The sequence below is a fragment of the Chamaea fasciata genome, unplaced genomic scaffold (assembly GCF_029207755.1).
Source record: "Chamaea fasciata isolate MVZ Bird 193981 ecotype frontalis unplaced genomic scaffold, bChaFas1.0.hap1 SCAF_4, whole genome shotgun sequence".
In the NCBI taxonomy this organism is placed as follows: Eukaryota; Metazoa; Chordata; class Aves; order Passeriformes; family Sylviidae; genus Chamaea; species Chamaea fasciata.
The window spans coordinates 8374492-8388497 of NW_027094089.1; the positions used below are offsets into that span (position 1 = coordinate 8374492).

At 37.9% G+C, this 14006-nt stretch overlaps 1 protein-coding gene across 3 annotated transcripts in view; it reads left to right on the forward strand.

The window, feature by feature from the left end:
- Nucleotides 1-141: 141 nt before the first annotated feature.
- The window catches only part of ZDHHC21 (zinc finger DHHC-type palmitoyltransferase 21), a 38497-nt gene continuing 24632 nt past the window's right edge, over nucleotides 142-14006 (forward strand). The window contains exons 1-6 of one of the 3 annotated variants that reach the window (XM_066180827.1): nucleotides 142-630; nucleotides 2811-2903; nucleotides 7299-7497; nucleotides 8246-8344; nucleotides 11073-11184; nucleotides 12174-12312. In XM_066180827.1, the coding sequence (XP_066036924.1) occupies nucleotides 7344-7497; nucleotides 8246-8344; nucleotides 11073-11184; nucleotides 12174-12312 (504 nt within the window). In that variant the 5' untranslated portion in view covers nucleotides 142-630; nucleotides 2811-2903; nucleotides 7299-7343. Of the gene's footprint in view, nucleotides 631-724; nucleotides 778-1691; nucleotides 1748-2810; nucleotides 2904-7298; nucleotides 7498-8245; nucleotides 8345-11072; nucleotides 11185-12173; nucleotides 12313-14006 lie in introns of those variants that run through there. The other 2 variants (XM_066180825.1, XM_066180826.1) reach the window with 2 other exon arrangements.

Sequence of the window (14006 nt, forward strand, 5' to 3'; positions counted from 1 at the left end):
GCGGTACCGGCACCGGCACCGGCACCTCCTTGGGCACGGCCCCGCCCCGCCGCGGCAGGCGGGCTCCCTCTGTCTCTGCACCTTCCTCTATCCCTACGCCTCCCTCCATCCCTGCACCTCCCGTCCCGCATTGCTGTTGCCTGTGCAGGGAGCTGGGTAGGGAAACCCTGCTTAGACTTGCCGGGTATCTCCCCAGCTGTGAAATAAGGAAATGCTGTTGTCGCCGCTCCAGGGTGCTGTTTGCCCTGTAAAGGAGAAGGAGGGTGTTTGCTGGTATTGAGGTGGCGGTAGGGGAGGCACGTGGTCTTGATTGAATCTGTGTTCCGGCGGCGCGGCACAAGGAAATGCGATGGCCTCGGCCTCCCATGGTTTCACACTTTCATTTACCAGCTCTAGTAGTTAGATGAAATACCAGGTCTTCGTTCCCCTCAGACTGGTGATCCAAACAGTAATGTTCTTAAAGTAGCGTACATTATCCGTCAACAAGTGGATGTTTGGTCAGCGGTAGCTGAAGATAGTTTTCATGGGCTTGTGATAGGGAGAGTAAGCTGTGCATATGTTAATATCAAGCCACATCCCTCTCCAGGCATAAGTGTCATCTTTTATAAATGTAGCAGCAAATGTTTACAGGTATGCTTTGCTAGATCCTATCAGTGAAAAGTAACTGGGTGGGAATATCTTGTCTACCACAACAAACCTGTCAACAGCTACCTAACAACTGTGTTGTGCCAAGGTCTCTGCTGCAACCGTCCATTGTAAAAACACGAGAAATGCCAGGTGTGTGGGGTTTTGTCATAGCAGAAATGTCCTGTTGCTTATATTAACTGGCTATTCAGATATCTGCTCTGTTTTGCTAAACAGAAGAGTTGTAGAAGAAGCTTAAACAGTTCTATTCTGACCCTTGATAACATAACGTGACTTCTTTAAAATCTAGTTTGTGAAAGAAGTTTAGTTGATTGTTTCAAGTTCACCTTGTTTTTTCCTGTTGAAGTATATTTTTAGTTTTAGTATCCGTAACCTTTGGCAGTAATTCTTCAGATTTCAGGAAGGTAACTGGTGTAAAAATGCAGCTGGATCTGGAAACTGGGGGAGGCTGCTGTCTTGCCTTAGCTGTCACGAATATGAGAAATGTGGCTCTCTTGTGTTTCTACTCTCTGTTCCTTTTTCTGACTTGCTTAGGATACAGCCTTTTTAGAAAGTGGTGTTTTTTCCACTCTTGGAATGTGTATTATAGAGCATAATATTGTTCAATTTGTGTGGTCTCAAAATTGTGTTTCACAGCAAACAATACAATAAGTTACTGATCTGTGTTGTTCAGGGATTTGTGAAAAAAGTTCTGCAAGTCAGATTTCAGAAGTCATACTTTTCTTAATGAGCAGGGCTAAAGTGAGGCACAGTTTCTATAGCTGTTTATCAGTGCAGTACCCATAAAAAGGCAAGAAACAGGATGTCCCCAGAGCTTATTGTTGTGCTTCGTGGGGTGAGAAATTGAGTACTGCTCATGTTGGGGATATTTATGAAATACAGTTTTCTAAGTATATTTTGGGACAATCTTGATGCAATATTGTATACCTTTTATTTTTCTAGGGTTGCATTCAGATGAGTCTATTAAAGCAAATCTGTATTTCATGTTAATATCTCTGGTTAACACAAAGCTTTCTCATTTCTTGGAATTGACTTTCTGCCTGCCTGTCTCATTCAGTGGTCTCATTGTTCTGTGGATGTCACACGAAGAGTCATATTGCAGGTGACTGTAGTGAACAAAATACTGAGTTTATGATATCATTGATGGAACTGGGCAGAAAGAAAAGGGTTTGGAAAAAATGCTGTCCAGTTATCCTGTAATAAAAGTTGCTTTTTGGAAAGGCTAGAACAATTCCCGATCATGTAGGAAAGACTCAGTCATGTTTTGGTGCAGCTTTTCATGGGCACAGGTACTGTTTGCTTTCAAATGATTTATATTTGAGTTGTTTATTTAGAAGAAATAGCTATAAATTAGGTTGCAAGGGAAGAAAACCTCAAAACATCTTGTATTAGTGCTCTGTATTTTCTCCTGAATTATTTCACTGGAAAATTACTTTGATTGGAGGATTTAATCGCTTTTATGAATACTGAGTATATACAGATATAAATCACTTAATTGTTTCTCTCATTTATTTGTTATAAACCTTCTCATAGAGTTTTTTCTTTGCATATTGTAGTTTTTCTGATCAGAAATTATGAATTTTGAAGAACAAAATTATATGAGATCAGTCATCTTTTTTTTTTGACACTGTATTTGAAAGAGTAATTAATTCACTTTGTTTGTGACATAAATTTTAATCTCGTACTTCCTTCCTAGTTACCAGAATTTGAACCTCTTAGTTTTAACTTATTCCTCTCTCTTATGTATTTATGCATGGTACATAAACCAAGAGAAAGAGGGGGAAAATCCACTTTGCCAGAGTAAGTCAATATATTAACATAATTTATTTGATATTGCTGACAAAGTATAATGAAAAATATAAAACTTAATGTACCATTATCGTAGACAGGAAGCAATTGTGTGTAACTGAAATACATTTGCAGTAGTGCAGTTTTACATAGACCTTTCTCTGAACCCTTACATCCTTTTAAATATATATGAAAATTGTGAAATGGACTAGAACTGAGATTTGAGGAATGTTAGTTAGAATTAAGGTGTCAGTTTGGAGATAGCTCTACTCAGTAAGGTAGGGTTTAAAAAACAGAATAGAACATAAACTGTTATATGCTGCTTTTCAAACAAGTGATAATAGTTTATGTATCACACTATTTTCTGTCTCTTTCAGAAGATACAGAAGACAGATGAAAAATCACCTTGTCTTGAGAGTGAGGCCTGTATTTGCATAGTTCTGACTTAATTGTGGAATTTGTCAACCAAGGTATGGTTTTTTGGGTGGCTGGTGTTTGTTTTGGTTTTGAAATTACAAAAGTGAATATGGTCATGCAGGTAAAAGTAAATCACTGAGCAGTAAAAATTTGGAATGTTTCCTTGATAGGCATTCTTTCTGTTTTCTCTTGAATCTCTCTCACTGCTTATTGCTCAAACATTGTATAAGTAGGTGTCTTGGTTTGGGAAGACAGGTATCTGCCAGGTAATATAAAAAGAAAAAAACAACTGCAGTTTCCTTTGGGATGAAGAGTGTAAACCCCCCCCCCCCCCCCTTTTTTTTTCTTTTTCAATTATAAATTACAATCAGAGGCTCTTAGGCAAAGATTTGGGAAATAGGAATAGCAGTTCTTTACTAGTATGTAATACAAAGCAAACGAACACAAAAAAACCCCACCAAACAACTACAGCATTAATAACAAACGAAAACAGTACCAAGAACCTTGAGGGCTTTGTTTCACAAAATCCAGGGCAGTTTGGTTTCGGTGTCCCTGCAGGATCCTCAGAGCACCAAGCTGAAACAGTGGAAAAGTTCCGGGCTGGTAGCTGGGATGGCAGGGTGTCCCGGCAGCGCGGGGGGTGCAGGGTCACACTGTAGCAAGAGGTGCAGCGCCGAAGAAGCCGAAGGCGAGGCAGGGCCGGCCCAGCTCCCGCGGGTGGCAGGGAAAACTCAGGATTCAGGCCGAACCGGTCGGTGATAGTAGATTTCCCAGGACTGGATCCCTTTGGCCACAGTGAAACTCTTCCAGCCAGCAACAGCCGTTCTCTCTCTCCCCAAATGCCGGAAAAAAGAAGAGCCCGCAGCTGCCTCAAGCTCTGTCTTTTACCTGCATTATCTCCCCCTTCCACCTTTGTCCACCTCTTTGTTTCGGTTAAGTACTCTCAAGTATCCAACACTTGGTCTCCTTGGTAACTTATGGGGAAAAAATTCTTTAGAGAAAGAAGGAACAAACCTAACCCCCAACAGTAGGTCACTCAGGAGCAAGTATTTCAGTAATGATATCTCTGTTTTGTTTATTGAATTTCCCATTCTGAGGAAGTGCTGTGAAGTCATGTAATCTCTGCTGCTCTGGTAAGATGGAAAACAGATGGATTCCTCAGTGGTCAGCAGTGTTTCTGGTTACATTTTGTGGTTTTGGCCTCTATGTTTCTGTAAATCTGCATGATTTTCCCTTCGTAAATTCATGGTGACTACTCCCAGTCACCTTCTTGTCCTTCATGTGTTTGAAAGCAGTTTCCAGGATTGTTTCCTTCACCTTCCCAGGGAACGGGGTGAGGCCAGTAGGCATGCAGTTGCGTGGCTCCTCCTTCTCGTCCTTGAAAACAGCGTTTTCATTGACACTTCTTTTCTTGAGTCCTCTGGAATGTCACCCATCAGCATAAAACTTCCAAATATAGTTGGGAATGACTTCACAATGACAAGATCAGCTCTCTCAGCACTCAGGTGAGCACCTCAGCAGGTCACATGGAATGTTAGGTGCAGTTCACTTAAAAATTTGTTAAACTGGTCCTCCTTTGCTCAGGGTAAGTCTTTTGTCCTCTATACTTTCCCACAGGTCTCAGGGACCTGAAATTCCAGAAGGCAGGTCTTACCCATAAAAGAGGAAGGTAAACCAGGTGCTTTGACATTTTTGTATCATTCTGATACTTTCAGCAGCAGGCTGACATTTCCTCTAGCCTCCCTTATGGTACTCATGTACCTGTACAAATCTTTCTCTTGGAATTTCATATCCCTCACCAGATTCAACTCTAGGAGGACCTTGGTTTTTCTAACCCTATCTTAGCGCACCTAACTGGTGTTCCTGTGTCAGTTGTATGCACACACTTGGTGCAGCCCACTTTACCTTGGTTTGGCTGATTATAATATCTCTGTTTTTCACATCATTCTGCATCCTTTGCTTGCAAACCATGACCACCACTTCCTTGCTCATTCAGAGGTCACCACCTTCCTCTATCATCATTCCTTGTTTAAGCATTCCCCAAGTTGATCAACCAGCCTCTTGGCAAAGATGCTTTTACCCTATGTAATTTCAGGTGGATCTTGTTCCCTTTCACCCTCAGTTCTTGAGCCTAGTAGAAGGTTCTATGGATGTAAATGCTGCACACAACCACTTACCTATTTGCAGGATGTCTGCTTCTCCTCAAGTTCTCCCCCTTCACCAGCAGCGCAAACGAGACATCACGTGGCTACCCAACTTTGGCCAACACCCTGTGAACTGTGTAGTCACTGGGTACGCTCCTGGTCTGCCTTGGCTGTGTCCATGGTACCTGAATGGAAGAGCAGCTAAGGGTAATAGTCTAAGGGCCAGACTACTGCCAGTCTGTCTATGGTATCCAGGACCCAGGCCCCTGGCAAGCAGCATACTTTGCCAGGTGACAGGTTGGGCCAGCAGAGGTGTCTTTGTCCCAGAAGCAGGGACCCACCACTGCTCCTTACCCCATGGTTCACAAACTGCCACAGGATTCAGGCACACATGGCTCAGAGGCTTTCTTGGGCAGAACTTCCTTTCCATGTGTGCTGCCAGGGTTTGGAACCTGCTCTGTAGATCAGCTGCAGGCAGAACAGGAACTGTCTGCTTGGTGCTGGGGCTCAGAGGCTCTTAAACTTTGCTGCACTCTGCGTCTCCACATCCAACTTGATAAACTGAGACTGTCTGCTTCTCCTAGTGCAGTGGAGGTTTCTGTAGCTGCAGGAACTTGGTGGGGTTCTTGTCAGTCTCCTTTTCAGCACTCCTGAATGTACAGTTTCCTTACCTTCTCCCTCAGCTTATCTGCTTGATGAGATGGGTCCTTCATTAGTGCATGCTTAGAAGTATGTAAAACGGGGTTTTTTATTCTAAACATGCTGGTTGCCACAGCTAGCTTACAACAGAGACACATTAACAACTGACAGATTCAGTGGTATAATATCACATCGTGTTTTGTCTAGAGTCTGTACATAAGTGTGTAGTGTATTGATACCATGCATGTAACAGCCAGTAGTGCATGCTTGCTAGATGTTAAGAGAGATTATGGGCCTAAATAGGTTTTATGATTATCATGAACTTAAAAACCAGTTTTAACAACGCAGCAGCTTTATTCAATATACAGTATGGTTCTAAAAGCAATTGTTAGGAAATTTGGTATTTTTAGGATAGAAACAGACATTTATTACTCTGCTATACTTGAGTGGGGGGACTGTTACATTAGAAGATAGCGAACAAAGGTTATGATAAATAATGCAAAGGAGAAGTGTGGAAAAATGACAGCTTGTTTGGGTCTGATTTTGATAAGACATCTGAAAAAAGAAGAGAAGACATTAATGAAATTTGTCAGTAAGATTAAAGAAAGAAATTTTGAATGCAGTTGAGGATAGTCAAACATGAAACAAGTAAGCAAAACCCCTGGAAACAGATTTTGATAAACAAAATTTCAATGCAACAAGTAGAAGCCGAAAGGAATGGAAAGAAATCCATCAGAAAGGGACAAGATTCCTGAAACCCAGAAATTTAGGAAACTAATGGGTAGGAGAGTAGATTGGGATATATGTGTGTATTGCAATAATAAAATAAGTATATGAAGGTCGTCTGAGAAGAAAGAATAACGTTAGTAATCCCTCCCATGACTGTTGTGCTGAATAGTGGTTAGGACTTAGTGCTGTGTTATGGAGATTGGTTTATGAAGCTCAGAAGTTCACATTGTAGGACTTGGTGAGGTTTCTTTGGTCTAAAACCGAAAGGAACCCACCCCACTAAGGATGGAAACCTTGATGTTTTAAATGTGATTAATAGAAAATGTTGCATTGTGTGATGTTTTTAATAATCTATGTGAAGGATATCAGGGTAATGACTCCTTTCTCCCTTGGTTTGCTATTAATGTCATGAAGGAGGTTTTTTAAGCAATGAAACCCCAAATTCTTAGTGAAGCTTTTGACTATTTTAGCATAAAAGCTTTAAGAAAACAACCGTGAAATATAGGGGGAGACTATAATAGAGAGGTGGAGTGAATCTTTGTGGAACATAAATAATCCCCTATATTTCTTATTTGCTTTGCAACCTTTTTACTTTGATGGAAGAGTTTTCTTTGCTGCTGCCACCTGGCTGACAGTTGCTGCTTTACCTATTAATAGTTTTCCTAGGTAGTGGTTTTACTTGCATCTTGTTGATAAATGTTACTTTTTAGCCAGATATAACTAATTAATGAAATCATAAAATGTTTTGCTACTGGATACTTGAAAAATGTGTGTGAAATGTTTGTTAGTTTTTATGTAATTCCTTAAATCAACAGTTGACAGGTTTTTTCTTTCCTACTTGAATGTATGAATTTGAATGTATGAACCATATAGGTTGCAATATACTAGTTAATTTACTCTTTTTTTAAAAAAAATACTTTTCATTTGTCTCTTTAGGATTATCTTCCTGGGTTGTGACAATTTATTACCTGTTTGTGTTCAATGGGGCAACGAATTCACTTTGTGGATGATCCTCAGGGTTGGTGCTGCATGGGCCTAATTATCTTCGTCTGGCTGTACAATACAATCTTCATTCCAAAGGTCATCCTTTTTCCTCATTATGAAGAGGGAAATATTTCAGTTGTGGCAGTTTTGTGTAAGTAATTTTAACTTTTTTCTACTAAGAAAATCATGTGTCTACTTACCATGCATAAAAAAAACCTGTCAGAAAATCAAAACTAGGGTGAAAGTAAAGACTAAAGGTAGGATAAAGGGTAAGATGTGTCTTACATTTTTGTGTTCTGAGAAGCTGAGACACTTGATTTCACAGGTGTTATTATAGAATTTGTTTTTGTGGAGACTGGTGAAAAGCCTGAATGTGGCTTTCAGGTCCTGTACTTAGGACTTGTTGACAGGATTTCAGGTTCACATCTCTAAGTGCCTGTCAGAATTTGGTGTGACAGTACTGATGACTGGGAACAAACTAAATTTTATTAGTTTTGTCATACATCCCTGTGGGGGTTAGCTCATATGAGTTTTGCTGATGGGTTTGCTGGGGAAAGGGCTTGAATTATGGCTGGGACAAACTTCAAGGTGAAGATGCACTATTGGGAATGTCTTTATTATGGAGGCTTTGAGGTGTGGTATGATTGGTGCTTGTGTGGTAAAACAGTGGAGGAACTTCTTAAAAACAGTAGTGTGGTCATAGTAGCACCTGCTGGTGCTATCAGAACTGTTTACTACTTTTTTCACTCTATTTATTGGGAGTTCTTAATGTTGTATATTTAATACAAAAATATATCTGAAATTGAATGAGGAGGCTGAGTGTTTTCCAACTTGGTTCTGGAGCATCTGTTTTTTTGATACAGTGCAAAATACTAACAAATGCTTATTTATTTTTTTAGGTTATTACTTCTGCTCATTGTTTTGTATAGCTTCATTATTTAGAGCCTCAGTTGCAGATCCAGGAAAACTACCTGAAAATCCAAAGATCCCAATTACTGGTATGTTAAATTGTTTCTGTGTAATTGAATTAAAGTTATTTTAGTATCCTCAAAATAATTAGGAATAAATTTGACTTAGTGAGATTTAATGGAAACCATGAGCTGTCCCTGATGAATAAAGTTAGTATGTCACTGTTTTTAAGTTGTAAATTTCTAGCACTTTTCCTTGTGTAGTCTCAAAACTTTGTTTTGTAGAACTTGTATTTTACCAGAAAGTACAGTTATGTGGGACCTTCTGCTAAGAAAATTTCCCATGGATTTTTTTGCATTCTAGACTTTCTAACATATTGCATATGCTACTAACTTGATAATATTTAATGAAAAAAATGTTTAGAGGTGGCTGGTTATTGTAATTCTATAGCTTTTGTCTATGTAAATTTATATGATGTTGAAAATGGTGGTGGAAGGTAGTTCTATGCTGGTTTTTACCTTTGTGGTTTTTATTCTTGTTTTTTTCCAGAGTCTTATGACTATATTGACTGTTAACAAAAAATCTCTGAACCATGATGTTAATTACACTGCATTTTTATAAAGTAGCAACTTAATGGAGCAAGTCCTCCTTGTAAATTTATCCCACAATTTCTGGATGGTATCCGGTGCTCCAGAAGTTGGAGGAAATTTAAAACCTGAATGATTCTCCACAGAGAAAGACAGTATTTTTATGAACTGTTGGGTGCTGTTATCTAATGCATAGGGCTTTTACTTAGGAGTTTAGAATGGAGTAGTGCTGTTAAACTGCATGAGATTTGTCACATTAACAGATAACATGACATGAATGAAGAAAATATATCCCATGCAGTGAGGGTGAATAATTCGGGCTTGTCTTGAGATATGGTGAATGCCCAGAATAAAATTTTGCTCTCTCTTCCCGATGTTACTGAAAATCTAGGATGATGTGTTTGGAAACATGGTCTTTTTAGTGTTAGTGCTGATGATACAATGTGCATGAAGTAGACAGCTGATCGTAGAAAGGGATGTATCTCCCCAGGATTCAGATGTGTCAACACCAATTGCAGAAGATCTCATCCAAGTGTTCTTTCTGCTTCTGGCAACTGATCCTTTGATCCAGTAAAATATCAGGTGTTTCATACTTGGGTTCTGGAGTCAGAGTTTTTGCTGCAGGAAGAGCAACATGGATTTTGCAACCTGAACTGGATAATGAAGACACTCGCTAGTTACAGACAGTTACATTTATTTTGAAATTTTCTTTTACCTTCAAAACAACAGGAGCAGTGCAAATTCCCTTTTACACAATTTTTTTTCTAATTTAAGGTATCTCCTAGCTTAGGTCTCCAACCTTTGCATGCTCCATTCAGTCCATATGGCGGTCATACTTAATAAGTGCTTCTGAAGGTGAAACATTTAGGCTAGGTCATGACTTTGATATTTTGGTTTGGTGTGTGATATATCAGGGGTTTTGTACCTTCGGAGGTAGCACTTCTGTTCTCTGGTATTCTCTAGGCTGACAGGAGGATACATTTTTGCATAGTATAAATTGTGTTAAAAATGAGTTGGGGTGTTTCTGAACTCTGCTGGTTGCTACCCTATTAGTGAATGACACCTTTGTGACGCCGGATTTATGGAACAGATTGTAAATCAGTTTCCATCTGTCATTATTACTAGTTTAATGATCTTAGATATTAGGTTTCTTTACTTCCAGTGTCCAAATGTTATTTTGCAGCAAGAAAGACCAGATTAGAGCTGCCTGCAGGTGGCTCAGAAGGACTAAATATAACTTTATTTTGTTTGCATAGTGACAGTGTTTTACAGTACAAATTTCAGAATATCCAGCTGTAAATGTTAAACTTTTTTGCCTTTTTTTTCCCTCTCTCCTTGAGATTTGAGAATTTTTTTGCCTCAAAAAAGTTTATTTAGGTAGAAACAAAGTTAAGCAGTCAAAGTATTTAAGTTTCTCAATCATCTACCTGTTTTCCTTAAAGACAGAAAATAAATGCTTTTGTGACTGGAATTATTTCAGTGTTAATCTTATTTTTTTCCCATGTGAAGATGAAATTTTTGAACATAGAATTTGAATATTCATTTTCAAAGAATTCTTCCAATTTGAGTGGTGCAATTTGAGATAAATAATAGCTAAGCTGAGCAATAGTACTCCTGGTACTTTCAGCTACTCAGTATCTCTGGAGATTAACTTTTAAAGTATCTCACATTAGTAATTTAAAAATAGTATATATTTGTAAATAAAAGACTATTCTCTATCTCTTTCTTTGATTATCTTATGTGTAAAATTGCATATGGTGATATGCATGCCTTTAAAATGCTTTGAGGTGGAAGATGCTCCTGAAGTGTTCACTGTGTGTCATATTTTAGTTAGCTAGCAGTAGCAGTGTTTCTTTGGAGGTTCTGGAACAGCAGTGGGATTGTATCCTGACTCTGTCTAGCAGATAATTCTTTTCACAGTAGAAATGTAAGGAAATAATTTAGTCACAGTCTTCCTTGTCTGAGTCACAGCTTTAGTACTGTAATAATTACTTCAAAGAAATTTATAGGAAGAGAGACCATTTTGGAGAAGGAAACTGGCACAGAGCAGCAGTAATATCTTCCAGTTTAATTAAGGTCACAGTGGGAAAAAGCTTTTTATGTGGTGCTTATCCTTCTCAGATCATAGTAAGATTTGTTTTTTTAATTAGAATTAAGAGCATACAGATTTATTGTGACTACACATTACTGAATGTAAATCTCTCTAACATGTTGTTACATTTTCACCTAGAACTAGAACATTGGAAGTTATGTAACAAATGCAATATGATGAGACCAAAGCGTTCGCACCATTGCAGTCGCTGTGGACATTGTGTGAGGAGGCTGGATCACCACTGTCCATGGTAAAACCAGGACATTTCTTCCAATAATCAACTGTTGTTTTAGTGAATCACTTTGAAATTTGTGGTCTTGACTGCTGCTCATTTCTCCTGTTTCTTTCCCAGTGGTGCTTAATCATTTAGGCATTTAAAGCAGAAAAGTAATAACTTTGAGCTTTCATATTTCACCAGTAAAAACTCAGAGTAAGTGAAAATAAACATTTCTGAAAGTAATTCTGAGGTATCATTTTTAGCAAGACAAACTGCAGAGGACAGAATTGACATCAGGATTCCCTTATGTTGATTTAGCCATTTTTCAAACTACCTTTTTTTGTAAAGTTTTTGCTGCTTCGGTGTATAGTGCTAGTATAGTGTTTCTTTCACACTGGCTTAACTTAGTACTGATGTCTGTGCCATTGCTTGTATGAAATTGCGTCTGTGTAACTTCTGTGAAACAGACTATGCCCCAATTTCAAAAGTTTTTGATCTAGTACTTAGAATAGATACAAGGATAGAATCACTGTGTTTCCTTTACTCTTTTCATGTTGGAGTATGCAGAAGGAGTTTCTGAACAGGGATGCCTGTATTGTCTTCTGTGCCTTTGATTCATTTCTAAGTCACATTTCTTTGTTATTGGGGTAACCTGCAATCACATTTATTTTAAAACATTTGTTTGCATTTCCAATTTTTGGACTCTCTGTAGTTCACAACCTGTGAAATGTGTTGAGTAGCAGAAGATAAGACATATTACTGTGAAATTTTGCAGACTTTAAAAACCCAATTTTATTATGAGAGTATTACTTAAAGTTGCAGTAGTACCTTTGCTATGTGAAAATACAGAGCAGTGTGTCTCATTCTAAGCAATGATCTCTGTAGCACACCTATACTTTAAGGTGTGATGCAAGGCATCCAGTAGTTTGCTCTATAAGCAATCATAAAGTCTTCTATTCATAGTATCATAACTTTAGTATTAAATTTCTCTTTTTATGTATGTACACTTTGTTTCTCTGCAGGATTAATAATTGTGTTGGGGAAGACAATCACTGGCTGTTTTTACAGCTGTGTTTCTACACCCAGATCCTTAGCTCCTATACACTGATACTTGACTTCTGCCATTACTACTACTTCTTGCCTTTGAAAAAACAAAACTGGGTAAGAACCTGTCTTCTCTGTGAAGCAAACAAATAGTGTTGCAATGTGGCTTGTTTTGGCATCTGGTTACTACACATTTTTGGTGGCTCAGCTTCACTCTCAGTAAAGAGAGTTCAACTAGCTGTATGTTATTAGGTAAGCAAACTGATTTACGGTAAGTAAGAAAATGTTTTTATGAAAGGGCATATGATTTCTGTGTGCTAAAAACACAGTACTGGTTTTCTTAGAAATCTGGGAAAGGAGGGAAGAACCAGTTAGCGTACTTTGGAAATGATTATGAGTACTGGGAAGATGTGAGATAATTACTTCAGATGTATTCAAATTTTCCTTTTATTTTCTCCAAAGTAGAATTATATATATGAATATATAGCCATCCTAATATCATGTTTTAAAAAGCTGATATTGCTTTTTTAAGAAAGGAGAAAGACACATGATCATTCTGCAAGGAGAAAAATATACATTGGTTTTATAGTAGTATTTTGTGTTGCTTTGAAGAGATTATATGGGTTAAGGAAGAATTAAGTTTGGTTTGTTTTATGTGGACTATATATAAACAGTTACAGTCTTTCCATATCTTGTCATCAGTAAAAGGCAGTTGTATGCACAGAGAAAATGGAATTACCGACTAGGCTAGAGTAAAAAATTAAGGAATTTCTTCCACTATGAAACTTAGATTCTAAAGTTGCTACCTGGTGCTCATTTATGCCTTTTACCTGTAGTATTCAGAATACTGAAGAATATTGCTTGAAAGTTGCTCATTGCTTGAAAGTGTCAGAACAGCAAAGTTAGAACTCTTTATAAAAAAAACTGTTATGCCATCTTCCTTATGAAGAAGCAAAAAACTTCTAGCCTAAATCTAAAGTGAAGTTTGTATTTGTACTGGACTCTAACAAATACAAGAACACTAAAGAGAAAAACCTAGAAAACAAGTTTAAATCATTTTCAAAATTAGGTAACATTCCAAATGTTGCAAGTGAAGAGAGTAAGTTCATTGCAGATATTGCACTCTAAATTTTGTTGACATTTTTTCTGAATACTGAGATGCAGAAGATTTTTTAATTCTCTGTTGATGTCACACCCCATCATACTCTCTGCCGGTGATGTCATACTCATCTTTCCAGGCTACTGGAACCTGATTATTCATTGTGTATAAGGCAAGTCCCATTTTCCATTTTTTTGAACAACCAGAGTTTGTCATATAGTTCTGTATCCTACATTATATAAGAATTTCACTTTGTGAAAAATTCTACTTCTGGAAAAGGATGGGACAGAGTCTTCTGAGCTTCTTCTTTGTTCCTGTATCAGTCTGAAGTGGATGTGATGTTCCCATAAAAGTCTATGTGGAGATGATATGGCAAAGGAGAGCTGAAAGTGTAGGAAAACTATATTCCTTGGATAATCTTAAACTGATAGTTGTGCTATATTCAAATTCATAGATACCAAGTTTTTATTATGGAGAATATTCCAAAGTTGAGGATTTTTGTAACTCTTCCTTTAAAAAATTATTCTAAAGGAATTTAATTACTTTTTGCATTTACATCAATACTTCAATTTAAATCATTAAAGGGACTCTAGAAATATGGAACAGAAAATAATTTTCTGTCTAGCTTGGATGCTTGGAGCATCTTTCTGTAGGCACTGAAACAGACTTGTTAGCTTCTAATAGTATAACGTCATGGTAGGGTATTTCCTTT